The 21,280-nt window shown below is 40.5% G+C and overlaps 1 protein-coding gene across 1 annotated transcript in view; it reads left to right on the forward strand.

The window, feature by feature from the left end:
• The first annotated feature begins 226 nt into the window (after positions 1–226).
• Positions 227–21,280, forward strand: part of GMDS (GDP-mannose 4,6-dehydratase) — a 574,889-nt gene continuing 553,835 nt past the window's right edge. Inside the window, exon 1 of the mRNA XM_072814020.1 lies at positions 227–476. Coding sequence (XP_072670121.1) covers positions 387–476 — 90 coding nt within the window. The 5' untranslated portion in view covers positions 227–386. The remainder of the gene's footprint in view (positions 477–21,280) is intronic.

Genomic DNA, 21,280 nt, shown 5'->3' on the forward strand with positions numbered 1-21,280 from the left:
GCTCTTCCCTCGGGGTCCTGCCCGCGCGGCCGGCGGCGGAGGAGGCGTGGCGCGCTGCGCGGGTCGGCGGGGGCGTGGCCTGCCGCGGGCGGGGGCGTGGCCTGCCGCGGGCGCGTCGCGGGGTGACGCGGATGACGCGGCGCCCGCGAGCCCGCAGCCCCGCCACCGCCGCCGCCGCGCAGGGGCCCGCCCCTCCCGCCTCCCCGCCCCCCGGGCCTCCCCGCCCCCCCGGCCTCCCCGCCCTCCCCGCCCGGCCTCCGGGCGCCCCTGTCAGACTGTGGCTGCGGGCGGCGCGGCGCTCCTTGGTCGGCGGGCGCGGAGACTCGAGCGCGGGCACCCCCGGCCCTGGGCTGCAGCGGCCTCCGGCCTCCGCCCTCCAGGACGACATGGCCCAGGCGGCCGGCGCGCGGGGCTCCGGGGACGGCGAGCTGGGCAAGGCCAGGAGGGTGGCGCTCATCACCGGCATCACGGGCCAGGTGAGTGCCGCGGCGGGGCCTGCTGCCCGGGCACGTGTGCGCCCCGCGCCGGCTGCCCGCCCTGCAGGAACCGCGTGCTGCGCGTCCCGGAAGGTGCCCGGCGCGGCGGCAGCGGGGTCGCGGGGTCGCGGGGTCGCGGGGTCGCGGGCTCCCACACCTGGCCGCGCCCCAGGTGCGCCCGCAGGTGAGGCCTGCCCCGCTTCTCCGCCCACCTGCGGCTGCCTGGGAGGAGGGGACGCGCGCTGCCTGGTGCCCCCCGCCCCCAGGGTTCCGGACCCGACGAGCAAGACCAGGAAGCGCTGGTGTCTGAGAAGCGCGCCTGCAGACCTGGGCCCCGGGCTCCTGCGGCCGGCGGCAGCACCTCCAGGCGTGTCCAGCGGCGGCCCAGCGCCAGCCCAGGGCTGCTTCCAAGGCGAGGGCAGCTGCTGCAGCGCGGGGAGGAGCGGGAGCAGGAGCAGGAGCAGGAGGAGGGCGGCCCTGCACGTGGGGGCCCCTGGGCGGCCCGAGCCCGGCTGTCCCCGACGGCTGACCCCCAGGGGCACCGCAGCAGGTGGGCCCAGGTGCTGCTGCAAGGACTCCGCCCGCGCGTCCCCGTGCACAGGACGAGGACATCCCCGGGGGGCAGGCCCACCCCGCCCGGCAGGCACCCACGGCGGGCACGTGCTGCGTCGGCATCCCTCCCTTGACTTCATAGTGACTCCTCTGGTTCTTGCAAGCGGACTCTTTGAAGGCCCCCCCCCCCCACCTTTTTTTTTCTTCTGACCTCCACTTTGTAGACGTGGAAAATGAGGCATGGGGAGTTGGATGCGCCGAAAGTCAAAGTCTGGTTGGGATTCAAACCTGCTCGCAAAGCGATGCAGCCTTACAAGAGAGGCTGGAGTCGGCCAGATGTAGAGTCTAAGCATATTAGACAACCTCAGCCACTGCATATCTGATTACTCTCTGCTTATTAACCTTACTTTGTTTAAGACAATTAAATTAAAAAAATTTTTTTTTGTTTGAAAACTGCTGGAAAGGCAACCCCGGTGGCTCAGCGGTTTAGCGCTGCCTGCAGCCCGGGGTGTGATCCTGGAGTCCCGGGATCGAGTCCCACGTCGGGCTCCCTGCATGGGGCCTGCTTCTCCCTCTATGTCTCTGCCTCTCTCTCTCTCCTCTCTGTGTATTCTCATGAATAAATAAATAGAATCTTAAAAAAAAAAAGAAAGAAGAAAGAAAGAAAGAAAGAAAGAAAGAAAGAAAGAAAGAAAGAAAACTGCTGGAAGAGGTGGATAGGATAGGACCAGGATTTGAGGTTGAGGAGGTGAACCATGACATCGAGGCAAGGGCATATATATACATACATATATATATATATATATATATACATATATATATATATATGCTTTCAGGTAATAGCCAACATACTTTTTTTTTTCCCCCTCTAATGCTGAGGACTCTTCTGTGCATGATTGATTTCCTTTTTTCCAACTTCTTAGACTGGATCTGAAGCTCAGTCGTTTACTAAGCTTATATGAATTTTTGAAGGTTAGAGATTTTTATTTATTTATTTATTTTTTTAGCACCATTAAGACATTAGTTAAGCTGTTCATGCAACTCTGTTGGTATGGCTTTTATACCGATTTAAGTGACCAGCACTATGAATCCGTGCAGGGCAGAAGTGGGACCTTATTTAGAGCTTTGGACACAGCCATCCACTGGGTACTGAGTGCTGATGGAGGTGCAGGGGTGCCCCATAGGCTGCCACAGAGGAGTCTTCCTTAAGCACATGTTTAGCATGCTACGCCTTAACCAGAGGTCTTTGGCTCACCACTTCATTTCCACCTTTAAACTCCTGCTTGGGGCAGCCCTGGTGGCGCAGCAGTTTGGCACCTGCCTTTGGCCCAGGGCGTGATCCTGGAGAGCCCGGATCCAGTCCTGCATCAGGCTTCCTGCATGGAGCCTGCTTCTCCCTCTGCCTGTGTCTCTGCCTCTCTCTCTCTCTCTGTTTCTCATGAATAAATAAAAATAAAACAAACAAACAAAAAAAAACAACACAACTCCTGCTTGAGTTTCAGGCTCCTTTTACCCTTCGGCACCAGTACTTTCCTCTTTCCTCCATTTACCCTCTGCATTGTCCCTTTCCATGTTGGGTTGTTGTGTTGGCTTCTGTACCCCTGGCACAGTGCTGAACTCTGTAGCTGCACATAAATCCTTTGCTAATGGAATTTACGGCTCTGCTATTTATCTTCTAGGACAGTGACTCCCACCCTGGGTGTCAAGGATCTCCAGAGGACTGTGAAGTTAATACAAGAGGTCTGAAAATCCATACATTATTGTCCATTTAAAAAATAATATTCGGTGAGAGCTTACTGAGCTATTCACTCTGCTAAACACTTTATATGTCACTACCTTGGAGGCAGGTACCATTTTTTTAAATTTTTTATTTATTTATGATAGTCACAGAGAGAGAGAGAGAGAGGCAGAGACACAGGCAGATGGAGAAGCAGGCTCCATGCACCGGGAGCCTGACGTGGGATTCGATCCCGGGTCTCCAGGATCGCGCCCTGGGCCAAAGACAGGCGCCAAACCGCTGCGCCACCCAGGGATCCCTCCATTTTTATTCCCAGTTTTTACCTGCCTAAGTAAGGTTAAGTATGTTCCCTGGAAGTGTACACCCAGCGAGTGTCAGTGCTGAGGTTTGAACCAAGGACTTACTTAGAGCCCTTTTGTTAATGCCGCTTCTGTGGTAAACAGCACGCGTTAAAATATGTCTCTGTGTGTGTGTTAGAGTGAGAGAAAGTGAAAAAGGGACTGTTTTACTTTAAGGAGAGGCCTCAGATTCAAGAAGGTGAGGTAGATACCGTTGCCCCCTTAGGATATTCATGGCAGTTGTGCTATGATTGGCTCTTACTGGGTTGTCCCAAATTCCTCCTGGAGAATGAGGGCAGGTAGCCTTGGTGACCTGTCTGCTATACATCTCTAGTATTTACTGCCAGGCTTCATATCCTAGCTTTCTCCCTCCTGTCTATTCTTGATACAGTAATTGTGAACTATTTTCTAAAGTTTTTACCTTATTAAATTCCCCTTAAAGAAAACCAGGCTTAGGCTTTGCTTTGCTGTCTCTAGGCCCTTTACCAGCCATCCCCAGAGCTCACCTCCATTATCTTAATGATACTTATGGTTCTTTACTACACATATGGAACTATTCTTGCTCTTCCTTGACTACTATCTCTTTGTACTTCATTGGATTCATTTTGTGGCTAAATGCTTTCACAGGGCTTACTCCTTTTCATTCAGCTAAAAGCCTCTATATACTCTGGTTAATCCTGCCAAATGCAGCCATTCCAGGAACTTTCTTTGTATTTACCATATGCAATCTCTGTTGACTATGTGGGTAATTTACAAATCTTAGTTCTTTGGTTTGTAAACTGCTTTAAGATAGAAACGTTTCCGCATATGATCTCCCATGTAGTTTTACTTAGTGGGGTTTTAGATATGTTGACTTACTCTTATTAACAACACATCTTTACTCTGTTTCTGCAGGGTACAAGGCTTGTTTTGATGCTGGTGTGAATATAACGATATGTAAGATATACTCATTGCCCACTAGGAAATTACAGTCTTTGAGGAACCTAAGACCATGCACATGAAAAAAGTAGTATTGTACAAGTATGTTAGTGAGGTAGTACTGGAGAAGTAGTAAAGTGGTATTGTAGTATTGTACAAGGAATGAAGTAGTATTGTGCAAGTAGTAAAGTAGTATTGTACAAACAGTGAAGTAGTATTGTACAAGCAGGGAAGTAGCGTAACACAAGTAGTGAAGCGCTATTATAGTGTTGTACGCGTGGTGAGGTAGGACTGTACAAGCAGGGAAGTAGTATTTTACGAGTGTATTAAGGGCCAAATGAGTGGTTTATCCAACTTTAGGATTCTGGGAGAAGTCATTGAATGCTAGAAATAGCAGGGACTGTATTGGTTTGAACAGCATGTACAATGCAGAGAAGGGAGAGTTTGGGGGACAGTGAGGACATTGTAATAATAATGGAGGGAATATAATTTATTAAATTCTTTATACCTATTTCTCATTTCTAAAAAGTTTCTGAAATGGCATCAATAAAAAGCACATCATTGGACCATTAGAATGTCATTTCATTTCAAAGAATGAAAAAAAAAAACCCCAAAAAACAAAAGCCAAAACCCCTCCAAACAGGAGTGTGCAGTTAAGGCAATAGGAAGGTGGAGGTAGTGTACCAAAACCCAAAGCTAAGAATAACTGCTGTCAAGGTGGACATAAAATTCAGCTTTGACTTTCCTGCGAGTCAAGACAAAGTAGATAGATGAGTCAAACTTTTTATTAGTACGACGCTCTTCAAGAAATAACTTTAGACAGCAGTACAACATGATGCACAATGTGCTTGGTAGTAGTTTTTTAAAGAAGACAGTTCTCTCCTAGGACACTTTTATCACTCCCTAATGGATGGCAAAAGCATACCTTTTGGTAGATAGAGACTAAGATAATTGAAGTGTTAGTGTTTGTGGATTTTTCCCTTTTTTAAACAAATATTTTTTACTATCTGTAATTTCATGCTGGTCTCTGCCAAGAGGGCAGGCAGTTTGGAACTGTAGATTATTTTGTCAGGTATGTTGACTGTAGGTTAATAGTGGTGTTTTAAAAGTGGAAGTACTTGACATAGTGGGGTCCTTCTCACCTTTAAGTTGGCCTAGATTTTCCTTGGGAAGTGATTTAGATCTGGCCAAACATTTAAGCAAATACCAATTCTAGGCTCCAGATTTCTGCATCATGACATATGGAACATAAAGCATTTATTTTTAAATAGTTATGGTCAAGAAGAGTTAACTTGTCTGTGGTTGGAAGATAACACCCTTTTGGTAAGTCTTGCTTAGATGAAAGACACTTGGAGTTTTCAAGGCCAGATTCTTTAAGCCGCATTATTTTGTTTCAGAATTTTGTTTTTATGGCCTTATTTTTTATTTTCACTACTTTTATTAATTTTTTTTGAGCATACTCTAGCTTCTATGAAAGAATCTTGGCCTTTATAGAAAACATGTAAATTGGATGACCTAATTACCTAGACTCAGTTGGCTCTTTCAGGCTTTATGTTCTTCATTTAAGAGTTAATTTAGCATATTAGAAAATGGTAATTGAGAATTGACAGGAAATACCATTTTTTTCCACAGTTTTCCTTAACTCCTTTTAGATAATACTTCAACTGAATTATAATAGATAAATGGGAAGTTACCTCTTTTGGTTTTGCTTTCTAATCCATAGTCATTTTCCCACAAATTTCTACATTCCAATAGGTGTAAGAATCACTTATGTAAATGGAGATTTAGTGAAATGTGATGAGGTCTATTAAAACTATCCCATTTGATTGGTAATGGCTACATGGAATCCTGGAGCCATGGCTTTTTCCAGTTTAAGGGAGAAGCCCATAATTGGTTAGTGATGTCTGCCTGGGAGAGGGAGTGGTGGCACATGTGTTATGTCTTTACAGGTTTGTGGCTCCATGAGGATAGGAAAAAAGTGTTTTAATCATTTATCCCCTATGTCTAGTATAACTGGTACAGGGTAGGTATTCAAAATGTTTGATAATTAAATTAATCTTCAGTTCAGTTGATGTTTATTGTGTTGCAGACGACTTGCCTGGAAATTACAGATGACTGTGGAAATGAGAATAAAATGTTATGATGTGTTCCTTTTTGGTTGGGTAGAAGCAAGACATTGTCAAGATATTGGGCAGAATTGAATGGTATATGCTTGATAGACTATTTGCAGTTTAAGAGATAAAATGATTTGTTATAATTTTAGATTTAGGGGACTTGGAATATGTTCATTTTAGGGGAAAAAAGCAACATGTCCAGTTTTGTGTGATGGATTTCCTACTGTTTTTATATGCATATTTACCACTAAATTTGAAACCTATTCCTTTGGTGTATATATTGGGATTTTAGAACTGGAGTTAAATTACAGTTATTATGTAGAGGAAGAAAGAAGACTGAGAAAGAATGATTTCCTCAGGTCACACAGCAAATTAGTGGTAGTGTTGGGGTTAAAAGCCCAGAGTCTTCTCTGTATCATTGTCATCACACTGTCTTCTGCTAATAAGAGAGACTGCTTTAAACCAGGAAAATTGAAGTAAAACCTATATGTAGTAATAAAGTATATATTATAGTATTCTAGAAAGTTGAATAATAATAAATATGCACCTGAATAAGTAATGAAATCTCTTTCAATATGTAAGGTCAAGGTAACTTTATGTATCATTTAACATCATATTTTAACAAAATATTTGCACCCTGCAAAGAGTTTGAGAGGCTTAGGGTAATTAAATAGGAATCTTTTCTATTGGATCTATAAAGGGAAATTATTATTATTATTATTTTTAAAGATTTTATTTATTTATTCATAGAGAGAGAGGCAGAGTCACAGGCAGAGGGAGAAGCAGACTCCATGCAGGGAGCCCGACGTGGGACTCGATCCTGGGTCTCCAGGATCACACCCCGGGCTGCAGGTGGCTCTAAACCGCTGTGCCACTGGGGTGCCCTAAAGGGAAATTAATAAAGATTATATGGACTAAAGAAAGAGGTTAACTTTATTTATTTTTATTTTTTATTTATTTATTTTTTTGAAAGAGGTTAACTTTAGATAACACATTGTTTTCATTTGAATGTAATTGATACACAATGTTACATTGTTTCAGGTGTACAACACAGTGGTTAAACTTCTCTCTATGCTGTGTTCACCACAAGTGTAGCTACCATCTGTCACCCTACAACACTATTACAATACCATTGTCTATGCTGTGCCTTTTATTCCTGGGACTTATTTTAGAGCTGAAAGCCTGGATTTCCCACTTCCCTTTTCCCATTTTGCCCATCCTTCTTCCCTCTAGCAACTATCAATTGGTTCCCTGTATTTATAGGTCTGATTCTGCTTTTTGTTTGTTTATTCATTTGTTCTGGTTTTCAGATTCCACATATGTGTAAAGTCATATGGTATTTGTCTTTCTCTAACTTATTTTGCTTAACATTATACTCTTTAGGTCCGTCCATGTTGTCATAAATGGTAAGCTCTCATCCCTTTTAATAGCTGCATTATATTCCTGTGTGTGTGTGTGTGTGTATGTATGTGTGTGTGTACACGCTATATCTTTCTTGTCTGTTTGTGTATCTATGGATACCAAGTTGCTTCCATATCTTGGCTATTATAAATAATGCTGCAATAAACATAGGGATGCATATATCTTTTCAGACTAGTGTTTTTGTTTTGTTTAGGTAAATACCCAGTAGTGGAGTTATTGGATCATATCATTTTGAAGAACCTCTATACTGTTTACGACAATTTACATTTACACCAACAGTGCATAAGCGTCCTTTTTCCTCTACATCCCAGCTAACACTTGCTGTTTCTTGTCTTTTTGATTTTAGGCATTCTGACAAGTATGAGTTGATATTTCATTGTGATTTTTATTTGTATTTCCCTGATGATCAGTGATATTGAGCATTTTTTCATGTTAGGCAACATGTTCTTTATTTTTTTATTTTTTATTTTTTTAAATTTATTTATGATAGTCACAGAGAGAGAGAGAGAGAGGCAGAGACACAGGCAGAGGGAGAAGCAGGCTCCATGCACCGGGAGCCCAATGTGGGATTCGATCCCGGGTCTCCAGGATCGCGCCCTGGGCCAAAGGCAGGGATGCGCCACCCAGGGATCCCTGTTCTTTAGAGACCTTAGACATTCACTGTTCATTCAGGATTGTATACTGTCCCAAGCTGGTAGTTTGCCTTCGATGCCCTCAGACTTATTGAGTGCTACCTTATCTACTCATGACACAGGAAAACTCCGTGCTGCACATCTTCATGTTTGGCTTCAGGACCCCAAGGCTGAAATTGACAGTGACTTTTGTTAGCTAACTGACTTAATTTCTTGATAAACTGAAAGTACACTTAATTGTTTTTGTGATCCTGAATGGCTCTTTAAGGTATAGAGTTCTCAACTTGCCTGTCCTCTGAAGCAGCCTTTCCTAAACTTTTGTTAAGTAAAAGTTACCACTAAACAAAAATTATTTGTCTGTAAATTTTAAAGAGTGAGGCAAAATGTCTTCTGGATACTTAGTAGGTAATTATTTGGGGTAATGGTACAGAAAAAAAATTATTGACATTGATAGATGATTACTATGTGCCATGCAACGTACCAAGCAACCTTCCATAAATTATCTCATTTAGGGGCTCCTGAGTGATGGTTAAGTATCTGACTTTTGGTTTGGACTTAGGTGGTGATCTCAGGGTCCTGAGATGAAGCCCCGCATCTGATGCTTAGCATGAGTATGCTTAAGTTTCTCTCTCCCTCAGCTTTGCTCCTCTCCCCCAAAATAAATAAATAAATCTTTCTTTAAAAAAAAAAAAAAAAAACAGGTTATCTCATTTAACCCCAGGTGGTACAAATTTTTAATGTACATCTTATATTAAACAAGGAAACAGACTTGGAAAATTTCAAACTTGCCTTAGAACCCTTAGTGGACTAGTTTTTTTTCCTCAGGACCTCTGTCTTGTATCATCAGACTATCTTTGTTGGGCAATTGACAAACTGCATAAGTTCACAGAAGTTTGTTGACAAACTCCAGAAATTCACAGTTCTCAAGATGTTTGTTTTTAAAGACTGCTATATATTTTGATTGGTGCCTTACTATGCTCATTAGGTGATGTTAACATTATTAGTGTTTGTATCTTAGTAAAAGTCTGGAGCAGGAGTGGGGAATGGGGGTGAGCACTACATTCTTTGAGGTCTCTTGAAGGATTCTGATGGCTCCTTTCCCTAGTGTTCTTTTTAGTTCTCTAAGATACTTTTCAGTAAGAGATGAAAATGGTTAGAGCAAAGTGCTTCTCCCTGCCCATAAACCTTCCAGTGGAGGGCCAAGAAGGGTCATTAGCCAATTAATAGGATTCTCAGAAGCAGGTAGGTCTCTGGGAGCTGCAGCTTGGGTGATGGCTTGTCTGGATGAAATTGTGCCCGGAGAGCTTGTCTGTAAGCTCTGATGAACACATGTATAGTCTGAATTTTCTTTTTCTTATTTTAAAAGATTTTATTTATTTATTCATGAGAGACACAGAGAGGCAGAGACACAGAGGGAGAAGCAGGCTCCATGCAGGGAGCCTGATGCGGGACTCGATCCCAGGACCCCAGGATCACAATCTGAGCCCAAGGCAGACGCTCAACCACTGAGCCCCCCAGGTGCCCCAGATAGTCTGAGTTTTCAATATGATGGAGAGAGGCAGGTTGAGAAGCTGAGATGCTTGCCTGTGTGGCTGCTACAACTTGTTCCCAAGGATCCTTCTACCTGCACACAGATTTGAGAGTTATAGTTCTCAGTTCATTTGTTGTGTCCTTAGATACATTTTTTTTTCTCTTATCTAATACTGCTTTTCCTTTCTATATTGTGGGGATTGTCCTTGCTATCAAGGTCCAGATTAGATTTTCCTTCAGAGACTCAGAAGTCCTCTATTCTAGATTCTTCTACTCTGTTATGAACAGGGAAGCCTGATTGATTGATTGATTGATTGATTTATTTATTTATTTATTTATTTATTTATTTTTTGGGAAGCCTGATTTAAACCTGAAAATGTTTTGGCCTGCAAAATGATTTTAGCAAATACTTTGAGTTAACTTTTCTTTGGTGGATTAGTTTAATCTGAATAGATGCTTTCTTGAATTGAGAGTTGCTCCCCTCTTCTCTCTTCCAGTAGCATTGTATTTGGCTACTACCAGTTCTCAATTTCATACTTCTCAATTTCCAGGTAGCAATTTTTTTCATGCTTAATTTATCTTTTCTCCCAGAGGCAATTACATTTTGATGTGAATCATCCTCTACTTAGTAATAGAAGTACTAGTGATCATAATTAATGTATTCACGAAATGTTTTAGTGCAGTTATGTGTCAGGCACTAGGAGATACAACAATGAACATAATGACAAAAATGACCATCCTTATAACATTGGTGTTCTAGATGATGCTGATGGTCATGATAATTATGGTAATTGCAATAATGAACACGTATTAAGCATCTACTTTGTGCCAGGCACTGTTCACAGGGTTTATATTTATTACTGAAGCAACAGAGCACTTCTGTGATGCAGTTTTCTTATTATCCCCAAGGAGGATAGTGGTTAAATTTATTGTCCAAAGATCACTCTAGTCATGTTTGCAAAGTTAGATCTGAATTGTAAATCCCATTAATTTTTATTTTCTATGAAGTTTGTAATTAGTATCAACAAATACATTCTAAGGAGAGATAAATAAGTTGTATATCAGATTTCAAAAACAAAACATATTTGGGCGGCTGAGTGGCTCAGCGGTTCAGAGTCTGCCGTAGGCTCAGGTCGTGATCCTGGAGTCCCGGGATCGAGTTCCGCACTGGGCTCCCTGCAGGGATCCTGCTTCTCCCTCTGCCTATGTCTCTGCCTCTCTCTCTCTCTCTCCTGAGTAAATAAATAAAATCTTTAAACAAAACAAAACAAAACAAAACCAAAGCATATTCAAGAGTTTTTTTGCAGTTGTGGAGAGGTGGAAAATAAGCCTGTACTAATCCCTATATTAGATGTCTCTCATTTTATTTTATTAGCTGTGTCATGTGCTGTCATATCTTTAATTAGTGCTTTGGAGGGCCTACATTGATGACTAATCTTGCAAACTCTCTGAAGACTGGGGCTCTGTCTTGTAACAAGGAGAATGTTAGATTTTTAGCCCAACTTGTGTTTGAATTACTGATTAGTTACTGACAAGCTGCATGACTTTGGGCAAGTTATTTACCTGTGCTGTCAGGTTGGAAGAGTAATTTTAGCAAGTAGAAAATAATTCTGGCACATAATAGGGATGTTTACCCCATTATTAGAATGGACTTTCTCTTCACAGTGTTAAAAAAATAATAAAAAATTACTTGAATTCCAGCAAAGAAAGCTGAATGAGGAAGGTATATCTAGCCTTGCTTTTTGCATGGGGAGTCTATCAGAGGCAGAAAGTTCCATAGTATTTGGAATCAACCACAAGGCTAAAAAGTACTGCAAGGCCAACAGATTAGACATCAGGTCAGTCTTACAGACTGATTGTGTAAGCAGATCTGGGAGCCAGTCTTATCTACCTGTGTAAGAGGATTGTGGGCAGTGGACTGCACTCAATCTTTTGAACTGTGATCGTGGTTCTGGTAGGAAGGTTGGCAAAATTGGAAATAAGATGTCTTGAGTACTGTCCTACTTTGATCAAAGACTGTTATGTGGTGGAAAGGTTTTTTATGTCTTTACATTACATGTAACTAATTGACCAACTGAGGAAAGAGCATGGAACTGAGAATCAGAGGCTAGGTTTTATTTAACACTAGTTAATTTGATAGTCTTAATTTTTTCTGAGTCTGTTTCTTAATCCTTATTGTGAAGGGATTATTTGATCATCTCTCAAACTGGTTCAGAGTGTAAAGTGCTATGACTTTAGGATTGAACACTAAATTACAGTTGATTATGTGTAAAGAGAATCTTATTTTTAGGGCCTCTTGGGTGGCTCAGTCACATAAGTGTCTGCCTTTGGCTCAGGTCTTGATCCCAGGGTCCTGTGATTGAGCATCCCTCCCCCCCCTAATTTGGGCTCCCTGCTCAGTGGGGAGTCTGCATCTCCCTCTGCCCCTCCCTCCTGCTTGTGTGCTCTCTCTCTCTCAAATAAATAAATAAATAAGAATATCTTATTTTTAAGCAGTTTAAAGGTAAGGCCAATATGAGAATTTGTTTAAAAACAATGAAATGGATAAAGAAGATGTGGTCTTTTTTATTAGTTAGTAGATATTAGTTAGTAGATACTCAGCCATCAGAAACGATGAATACCCTCCATTTGCTTCAATGTGGATGGAACTGGAGGGTATTATGCTGAGTGAAGTAAGTCAGTCGGAGAAGGACAATCATTATATGGTTTCATTCAAATGGGGGATATAAGAAATAGTAAAAGGAATTATAGGGGAAAGGAGGAGAACTGAGGGGGAAAAATCAGAGAGGGAGACAAATCATGAGAAACTCCCAACTCTGGGAAACTAACCAAGGGTTGTGGAAGGGAGGTGGGCAGGGAGATGGGGTGATTGGGTGACGGGCATTGAGGGGGACACTTGGTGGGATGAGTACTGGGTGTTATACTACATGTTGGCCAATCGAACTTCAATAAAAACAAATTTAAAAAAACCAAAATGAATTATTAACTTCAGTGAGTTTATAATTAAACATGTGAACTAAAAAGAAATTCATATGGTAATTGTATTTTGTCAGAATTTGTATGGTTAAAGTGAAAAATCTGAGCTGTCCTTTTAGGTTATATGAAATGAAGTGATTTTTTTGATGAGGAAGGATTTTTAAATTTCTATTATTTATTATCTATATTTTGAGCTTAGGGTTTAATAGTTGGTGTTTTATTCATCCAGTAAATATTTGCTGAGATTTCTTCTGTGTTGAGGTAGGTGTTGGAGATATAGGCACCAGGAAGCTGGACATGATTTTGTCTTCAAGAGATGATAGTTTGGTTGGCAACAAGTAATTTTACAGCATGTTAAGTAGTATGACAGTAATAAATAAGTCACAGAATCACAAGAAGATCTTTCCTTAAATAAAAATACTCTGAGGTATCATTAGTTCAATAGACTTATTGAGCATCACTTACCTTGGAAGTTTCTGGTTATAAATGCTGTTGTAGTTAGCAGGATTAGTTGTGAGGCCTTCTCGTAGAAAGGAGAGCTACTTAAGGACTACCTATATACTACTTTATTCTTTATGACATAGAACTCTTTTGCCGAGTCTTGTATTCAGCGAAGGATGGTTAAAGATGTTACTATTTTCATGCTTATTTTTCCATCGTAGAAGCTCTATTTCCAGCTTTTAGCAAAGGCAGAAGTGCTTAGATTTGATGAAATAAATCAGTAGGACACAGAGACATTGTAATGTGACAGAAAGAGCTCAGCCTTGTGTAAGTCTGAAACTGGGGCTCAAATCCTACTTTGAAGAGAAGTACATTTAAAAAAAAGTACATTTAGAAATATCTGCCATTTACTGGCTGAGTATCCCTAAGTGAGTTACTTAATAAACTTGAACCTTAGTTTCTTCTTTAAAATGCAGTTAATTATACCCACATTACAAATTGATATGCGGATTGCATATTATGATTATAATTATACCTCACACAATACCAAACACACACTGTTTTTGAAATAATAATACTTATTATTATATATAATAAATAATTCACTATAATAAATTATTATGTATAATAAGTTCTCAATATTGGGAAGCATGAGAGAAGGTTGGAGAAGTGTTTTGAGAATGCAGTTTGATGTAGATAATACAGAATGAATTTGAATGACAAAACAGAGGCAGGAAGACCTAGGTCTTGTAATTATGAGAATATAGATGTAAACAGTGTTGGTTGTGGAGAAGTAAAGGGAATCAAAGGGACAACAGGACTTTGTGATCAGTTAAGTATAGGGAATATGCAAGGGCAGGAGTTACAGATCTCAAGGCTATTTTAATTTTGGAGACTGGCTGGTTGGCCAGAAATGCAGTTACTAGGAAAGAAAGCCAGTTTTCTGGGGAAGACAGTGAAATTAGTTTTCTTCCTTTTGAATTTGAGGTGAGAGCAAGTTCATATAACCTGTAAGCTTTTTAAAATATAAGCTTGGGAGTGCCTAAGTGGCTCAGTGGTTGAGCGTCTGCCTTAAGCTCAGGGCATGATCCCGGGGTCCTGGGATCGAGTCCTACATCAGGCTCCCTGTGGGGAGCCCTCTTCTCCCTCTGCCTGTGTCTCTGCCTCTCTCTGTGTGTCTCTCATGAATAAATAAATAAATAAAATCTTTAAAAAAAAATAAGCTTGGGGTGCAGGTGAGAGATCATGGCCGCATAGTCTCTTATAACCACCTGGACAGCATCCGTGGAGTGGGAAAGCCCTCATGTGTCCATGCTGCTGATCTGTACTTGTCACCAGTACTCTCGCTCATCCCTCAGAATTTTCTGTAGCTTCCAACTATCTGGCATCAAAACTAACATTTTTCCTTTTAGTTTCATGATTGAAGTTAACTAGGTTATTCCAGTATATTCCGGCTTTCCCTCCCTATTTATCTATTTAAGTTTTCCTAATGTCATGTTTTTACCCAAGATCCCTCCAACTTTTAGCTTGTTGTTCCTTTCTTCTTTCCATAAAGAATTTTGGGAGGAGGCCTGGATGGTTCAGTGGTTAAGTGTCTGCCTTTGGCCCGGGGCATGATCCTGGAGACTTGGGATCGAGTCCCACATCGGGCTCCCTGCATGAAGCCTGCTTATCCCTCTGCCTATGTCTCTGCCTCTCTTTTTCTGTGTCTTTCATGAATAAATAAAGCATTAAAGAAAGAAGAATTTTGGGAATCTCACACTTCCAGATGAATTGGAAGCAAGGTGCTCTGTTCCATTAACCATTTCCATACAAGCTCAGTACATGGGCAGTGACTGAGTGAAGCATACTTGGAAGATAATCATGTGGGATAGAAAGCTAATTACCGGTAATGTTCTTGGCAGTGGGGCACCAGTGTGCCAAACTTAGTCTTTGGCAAGCCAGTAAATGGTTTTCCTGCCAAATCTTGTGACTTACCATAAATAGTAACACAATTGTGTATATAAATGCATTCATTGAAATGACTCTGCTTTTAGGATGTTGTTTTGATGCTCAGTTACATAGAACTGTGTTATGCAGAATTGAAGTTAGATGATTTTATATGAAGGAATTTTGCGAAGGGTGCCTTATCTTTCAGACTGTTCATGCTGTGTCTATTAAGAATTTCATGACATGTACATTTTAGGGGATTCTTTCTCTGACTTTCATATGACTTATTTTTAACTTCAAAGGTGGAAAAGTATTAAGTATTATTAAGTATTTATATAAAGTGTTTATACTTCATAATTACACATGGAAATTGTGCCATGAGAACTTGATTATATAGTATGTGTTTGACTATTGGATTTCATTATAATGCTGAAATGAATTGTTCAGTCGCATATAATAGAAGCATGTTCCTTAATGCAGAGTGAAAAAACCTTGTATTTGCACTTCTAGCAGTCTTTTAGAAAATTATCATAATATGATTTCCTGTTTCTTAGAAGAGCATTGTAGTTTTATAACTTTTCACAAAAGTAGTTGATTTTCCATTATTCCTTTTTTTAAACTATATTTTTACATTTGCTCTTTAAAAATTATGAATTAGAATTTTACAGATCGGTGTAGGGCATCGTAATATTTTTTTGGTGACCAGTGTTGGAAAACTAAGCATATTTATTTTAGCTTAAAGTGGAATCTCTCAAAATGTAATCTTTGCTTGCAAGAGACCTGCAAGGGTGGCATAGATTCCTGTTGCAGTGAACCGAGTCCGGGAGAAAGAATGGGAACCACAGTTTGTCATGAATTGAGAGAGGCCTGAGATTCACCCTGCTTGTGGGCTAGCAAGTGAGCCTCCTACAGTTCCTCGGATGAGGGCCTAAGACGTGATGCTCCTTGGGTCAGAGACAAAGGACTTCATTATTTATAACAGAGGAGGCTGCACGAACTTCATGTTTGCAGCAGTTCTGTCTGCCTCAGATCCTCTTGGCCTCCCAAGGCCCATGGGGGCAAAAAGGTGGTAGATTTAGGTGGATGTTGCAAATGCAATAGGTGGGCATCATAGTTGAGAAGCCCTATGTTTGGAGAACCCTAGTCTTTTATAAGGGTGCTGCTGGCAGATCTGCCTAATATTTGCTTGGGAGAAAGACATTGTTTTTCTAGATAGCAAACCTTCTCTTTGAGAGAGAGAGAGAGAACATACTCATCTTAAAAGGCAACCTACTTTACAAATATCCTTGCAAAGATAGTACTGAACAAACACTGTCCGTAGGTCTGCTTGTAAGGCATGCAGAAACAGGTGAGACCCATGAAGAACTGCCTCTCAACACTGTTTACTCTGTTAACTGAAACTCACCAGTTTGACAGCTTAGAGGAGTTTTTTCCTTATTTCTCCATATATCTCATGGGAAGCTTGAACTTTGTTTTGGATCTCCACTTTCTTTTACCTTTCTTTTTGAAGTACAGAATGATAACCTGGACTTAGGTGCTTAGCATAAAGTGGGTGAATGTGTCTTGCTCCTGGGGAATGCATTTTATATTTTATGTATAATAGTGGGTAGTGTGGTGAAACATTGAATAAATTTAATATAATTTATCTCAGTTGGCCTGAAGAACCCCAACTCAGAAGAACATTTTTCTGGGGTGCCTGGCTGGCTCAGTTGAAAGAGCATGTGACTCTTGATATTGGGTCATGAATTTGAGTCCCACATTGGGTGTAGAGAATACTTAAACTTTTTTTTTAAAAAAAGAACATTTTTCCAACCTTTGGGAAGAGCCCACATCCATATTTCCACTGACTGTGATCCCAACTGGATAGTTCTAACTCTATTAGCTTAGAACCTTCTTTTCCTCATTGGGCCCTTATGTGAACAAATGCCATCACTCATTTTTGTTTACTTATGGAGTGAAAGTAAACTTCTTTCATTATTTTTAATGCTCTTTCCTGCTTCGTTTTAAAATCATACCTATTTTAAATTTTCAGCTTCACTTTGGGATTACTCCTATCATTTATGAGAATCTTTATCTAGTGCCTACTGTGTGGTAATAAGCCCTTTCCTAAAGATCAGAAACCCTGAGTCTTTTCAGATTTCCTTAAAGGTTCCCTAAGTCTTGTTTTGATTTTTATGAATTTCGATGTTATCATCAGAATGTATCCTAGCAACTTGCATGTTTTGTCAGAGAATATGATTTTTGCACTCAAGGAATCCTTTTTTCTAAGTAAGTCAGGCCTCATGATTGCTCAGCAAGATCAAAGGGCTATTGGAATGAAGCAGTGCGGCTTGCTGTTCTAAACTGCTGGTGTGTAACTTTGCTTCACTCTTATCTCAGTTATAAAAGCTTACATTTGTATATTAATTTGTTTTCAAACCATTTTAAAAAATTGTTTCTCTTGTTCTTAATAGTATTCTGTGAGGCAGGCAGGGCAAGTATTATTGTCATTTTACGGATGTGATGACCAAGACCAAGAGTGACCAAGACTTAAGAGTCACTAAGTGACTTGCCAGTGTCTTGGGGCTAGTGATTGTCAACCAAAATAACTCCAGGCTTTTTGGCTCTGTCTTCTGGATTTTTATAGTCTACTAGATTTAATTTAATTTAATTTCCTTCTACTTTCTGTCACCAGTGTTTTACTCCACACTGAACATCTTTACTGTTCCATAAACAGACTATGATAGGTAGGGTAATACCTACCACCCCAACCCAAGATGTTCACATCTTAATCCCTGGATCCTGTGAGTATGTTATCACATGATAACAAGATTTAGCAAGTGAGCCTCCTACAGTTCCTCGGATGAGGGCCTAAGACATGATGCTCCTGGGTCAGAGACAAAGGACTTCATTATTCATAACATAATTCCATGCCAAAAGGGACTTTGCAGATGTGGTTAAATTAAGGGTCTTGAGATAGGGAGATTTTCCCGGGTTATTTATGTGGGTCTAATATAATCATGAGGGTCCTTAAATTGGTGAGAGGGGGAGAAGTGTCAGAAACAGAGAGATGGCATCATGAGAAAGACTTGACTGACTATTCCTGGCTTTGAATGGGCCATAAGCCAAGAAATGAGTGTAGCCTCTGGAAACTTAAGAAAGATGAAGGAATGGATTCTCCCTGGAGTATCCAGAAAGGAACTGAACCTTGTTGACACTTGGATTTCAGCCCTTTAGATCCATGTCAGACTTCTGACTTACCAAATTATAAGATAATGAATGTGTGTTAAGTCACTAGTTTTATGGGGATTCGTTGCACCAGCAGTAAGAAACTAATACACAGATCATGTGTTTGTCCATCTCTTTTACTTATTTGGAATTCTCTTTTCTCTCTTGCTTTTGCCTATTTATATTTGTCCTCAATTCTACCATCCCTTCATGTTCTAGCTCTTGTTCATTTACATCATCTTGGATATCTTTGCATACTTTTAACTATCCAACAAATATTTTTTTTTTGTTTCAAGTTTTTATTTAAATTTTAGTTAACATCTAGTGCAATAATAGTTTCAGAAGTAGAATTTAGCCATCACTTACATATAACAACCAGTGTTTATCACAGGTGCCCTCCTCAATACCGATCACCCATTTAGCACATGTCTCAGCCCATCTCCCTCCATCAAACATCAGTTTTTTCCTTGTAGTTAAGAATCTGTTATATGGCTTGCCAAACTCTCTCTTTTTAACCTCCTGTGTTCATCTGTTTTGTTTCTTGGAATCTACACGTGAGTAAAATCATACAGTATTTGTCTTTCTCTGACTTCTTTCACTTAGCATAATACACTCTAGCTCCATCATTGTAAATGGTATGATTTCATTATTTTTTATAGCTGAGTAATATTCCAGTGTGTGTGTGTGTGTGTGTGTGTGTGTGTGTTTCTGTATGCTACATCTTCTTTATTCATCAGTTGATGGACACTTGGGCTGCTTCCATATCTTGGATCTTGTAAATACGGCTGCTATAATCATAGGGGTACATGTATCCCTTTGAGTAAGTGTTTTTGTCTTCTTTGGATAAATACCCAGTAGTGCAATTACTGGATCTTAGGATAGTTCAATTAACTTTTTGAAGAACATCCATACTGTTTTCCAGAGGGACTGTACCAGTTTGCATTCCCTCCAATAGTACAAGAGGGTTCCTCTTTCTACATCCTCACCAACATCTGTTGTTTCCTCTGTTGATATTAGCCATTCTGACAGATGTGAAGTGATATCTCATTGTGGTTTTGATTTGTATTTCCATGATGATGAGTGACTTTAGCATCTTTTCATGTCTCAGCCATCTTTATGTCTTCTTTGGAAAAATGTGTATTCATGTCTTCTGCCCATTTCTTAACTGGATTATTTGTTTTTGGGTATTGAGTTTGATAATTCTTTATAGATTTTGGATTCTAACACTGTATCAGCTTTGTCATTTGCAAATACCTTCTCCCATTCTGAAGATTGCCTTTTAGTTTTGTTGATTGTTCCCTTTGCTGTGCAGAGCTTTTTATCTTGATTAAGTCTTAAAGGTTCATTTTTGCTTTTGTTTCCCTTGCCTCTGGAGACATGTCTAGTAAGAAGTTGTGACAACTGAGGTCAAAGAGATTGCTGCCTGTGTTTTCCTCTAGGATTTTGATGGTTTCCTCTCACACATCTATGTCTTTTATCCATTTTGAATTTATTTTTGTGTATGGCATAAAAATGTGGTCCAGTTTCATTCTTCGGCCCATAGCTGACCAGTTTTCCTAACACCATTTGTTGAAGACTGTCTTTTTCCCATTGGGGGTTCTTTCCTGCTTTGTCAAAGATTAGTAGACCATAGAGGTGAGAGTCTATTTCTAGGTTCTCTATTCTGTTCCATGTACCGGTTTTTGTGCCAATGCCATACTGTCTTGATGATTACAGCTTTGTAATAGAGCTTGAAGTCTGGAATTGTGATGCTTCCAGCTTTGCTTCTTTCTTTCTCATTTTTTTTCTCTCACAGTTTTATTTATTTTTTCATGAGAGACACACAGAGAGGCAGAGACACAGCAGGGGAGCCTGCTGCGGGACTGGATCCTGGGACTCCGGGATCACACCCTAGGCCGAAGGCAGATGCCCAACCACTGAGCCACCCAGGTGTCCCTGCTTTTCTCTTTCCAGATTGCTTTGACTATTTGGGGTCTTTGTGGTTCCATACACATTTTAGGATTGTTTGTTCTAGCTCTGTGGAAAATGCTGGTGGCATTTTGGTAGGGATTGCATTAAATGCATAGATTGCTTTGGGTAGTATAGACATTTTAACAATGTTTTTGTTCTTCCAACCCATGAGCATGGAATGTTTTCCCATTTCTTTGTGTCATTTTCAATTTCATTCATAAGTGTTCTATAGTTTTCAGAGTACAGATATTTTACCTCTTTGCTTAGATTTTTTCCTTAGGTATCATATGGTTATTGGTGCAATTGTAAATGGGATGCATTCCTTGATTTCTCTTTCTGCTGCTGCATTATTGGTGTATAAAAGTGCAACGGATTTCTATAGGTTGATTTTTGTATCCTACAACTTTACTGAATTCGTGTATCAGTTCTAGCAACTTTTTGGTGGAGTCTTTTGGGTTTTCTACATAGAGTATCATGTCATTTGTGAAGAGTGAAAGTGTGACTTCTTTCTTGCTGATTTGGATGCCTTTTATTTCTTTTTGTTGTCTGATTGCTGAGATTAGAACTTGCAGTACTATGTTAAATAACACTGGTGAGAGTGGACACCCATGTGTTGTTCCTCCAACAAATATATTTAAGTGTCTTCTGGTAAATAACATACTCCTTCCTTTGGTATTATGGAGAATACAAAATGTCCCTGTTTTCAAGAAACTTACCTAACAAGGAGCATTAATGTATCATTTCAGCAAATAAATATTGAACACTGAGCTTTGTGGTAAGTCTGTGTATGAGATTTATAACAGTATACTCCAAATGATGAAACTGTTCTGCCATCATCATCATCATCGTTATCTAAAAACAGAATTGTTCTTTGTTGGCTTGGAGGATGGAAGTGGCCGTGTTGGTAGGGAACTATGGGTGACATCGAGGCGATGAGGGAGTCTCTGGGTGGTAGCCAGCAAGAAATCTAAAGCCTTTGATCCTCGAATTCTGCCAACAAATAGAGCAGATCCTTCTATCCTCTCAGGCTTTGAATGGTACTGACACCTGGCTTGTA

This window comes from Canis lupus, chromosome 37 (assembly GCF_048164855.1).
Source record: "Canis lupus baileyi chromosome 37, mCanLup2.hap1, whole genome shotgun sequence".
In the NCBI taxonomy this organism is placed as follows: Eukaryota; Metazoa; Chordata; class Mammalia; order Carnivora; family Canidae; genus Canis; species Canis lupus.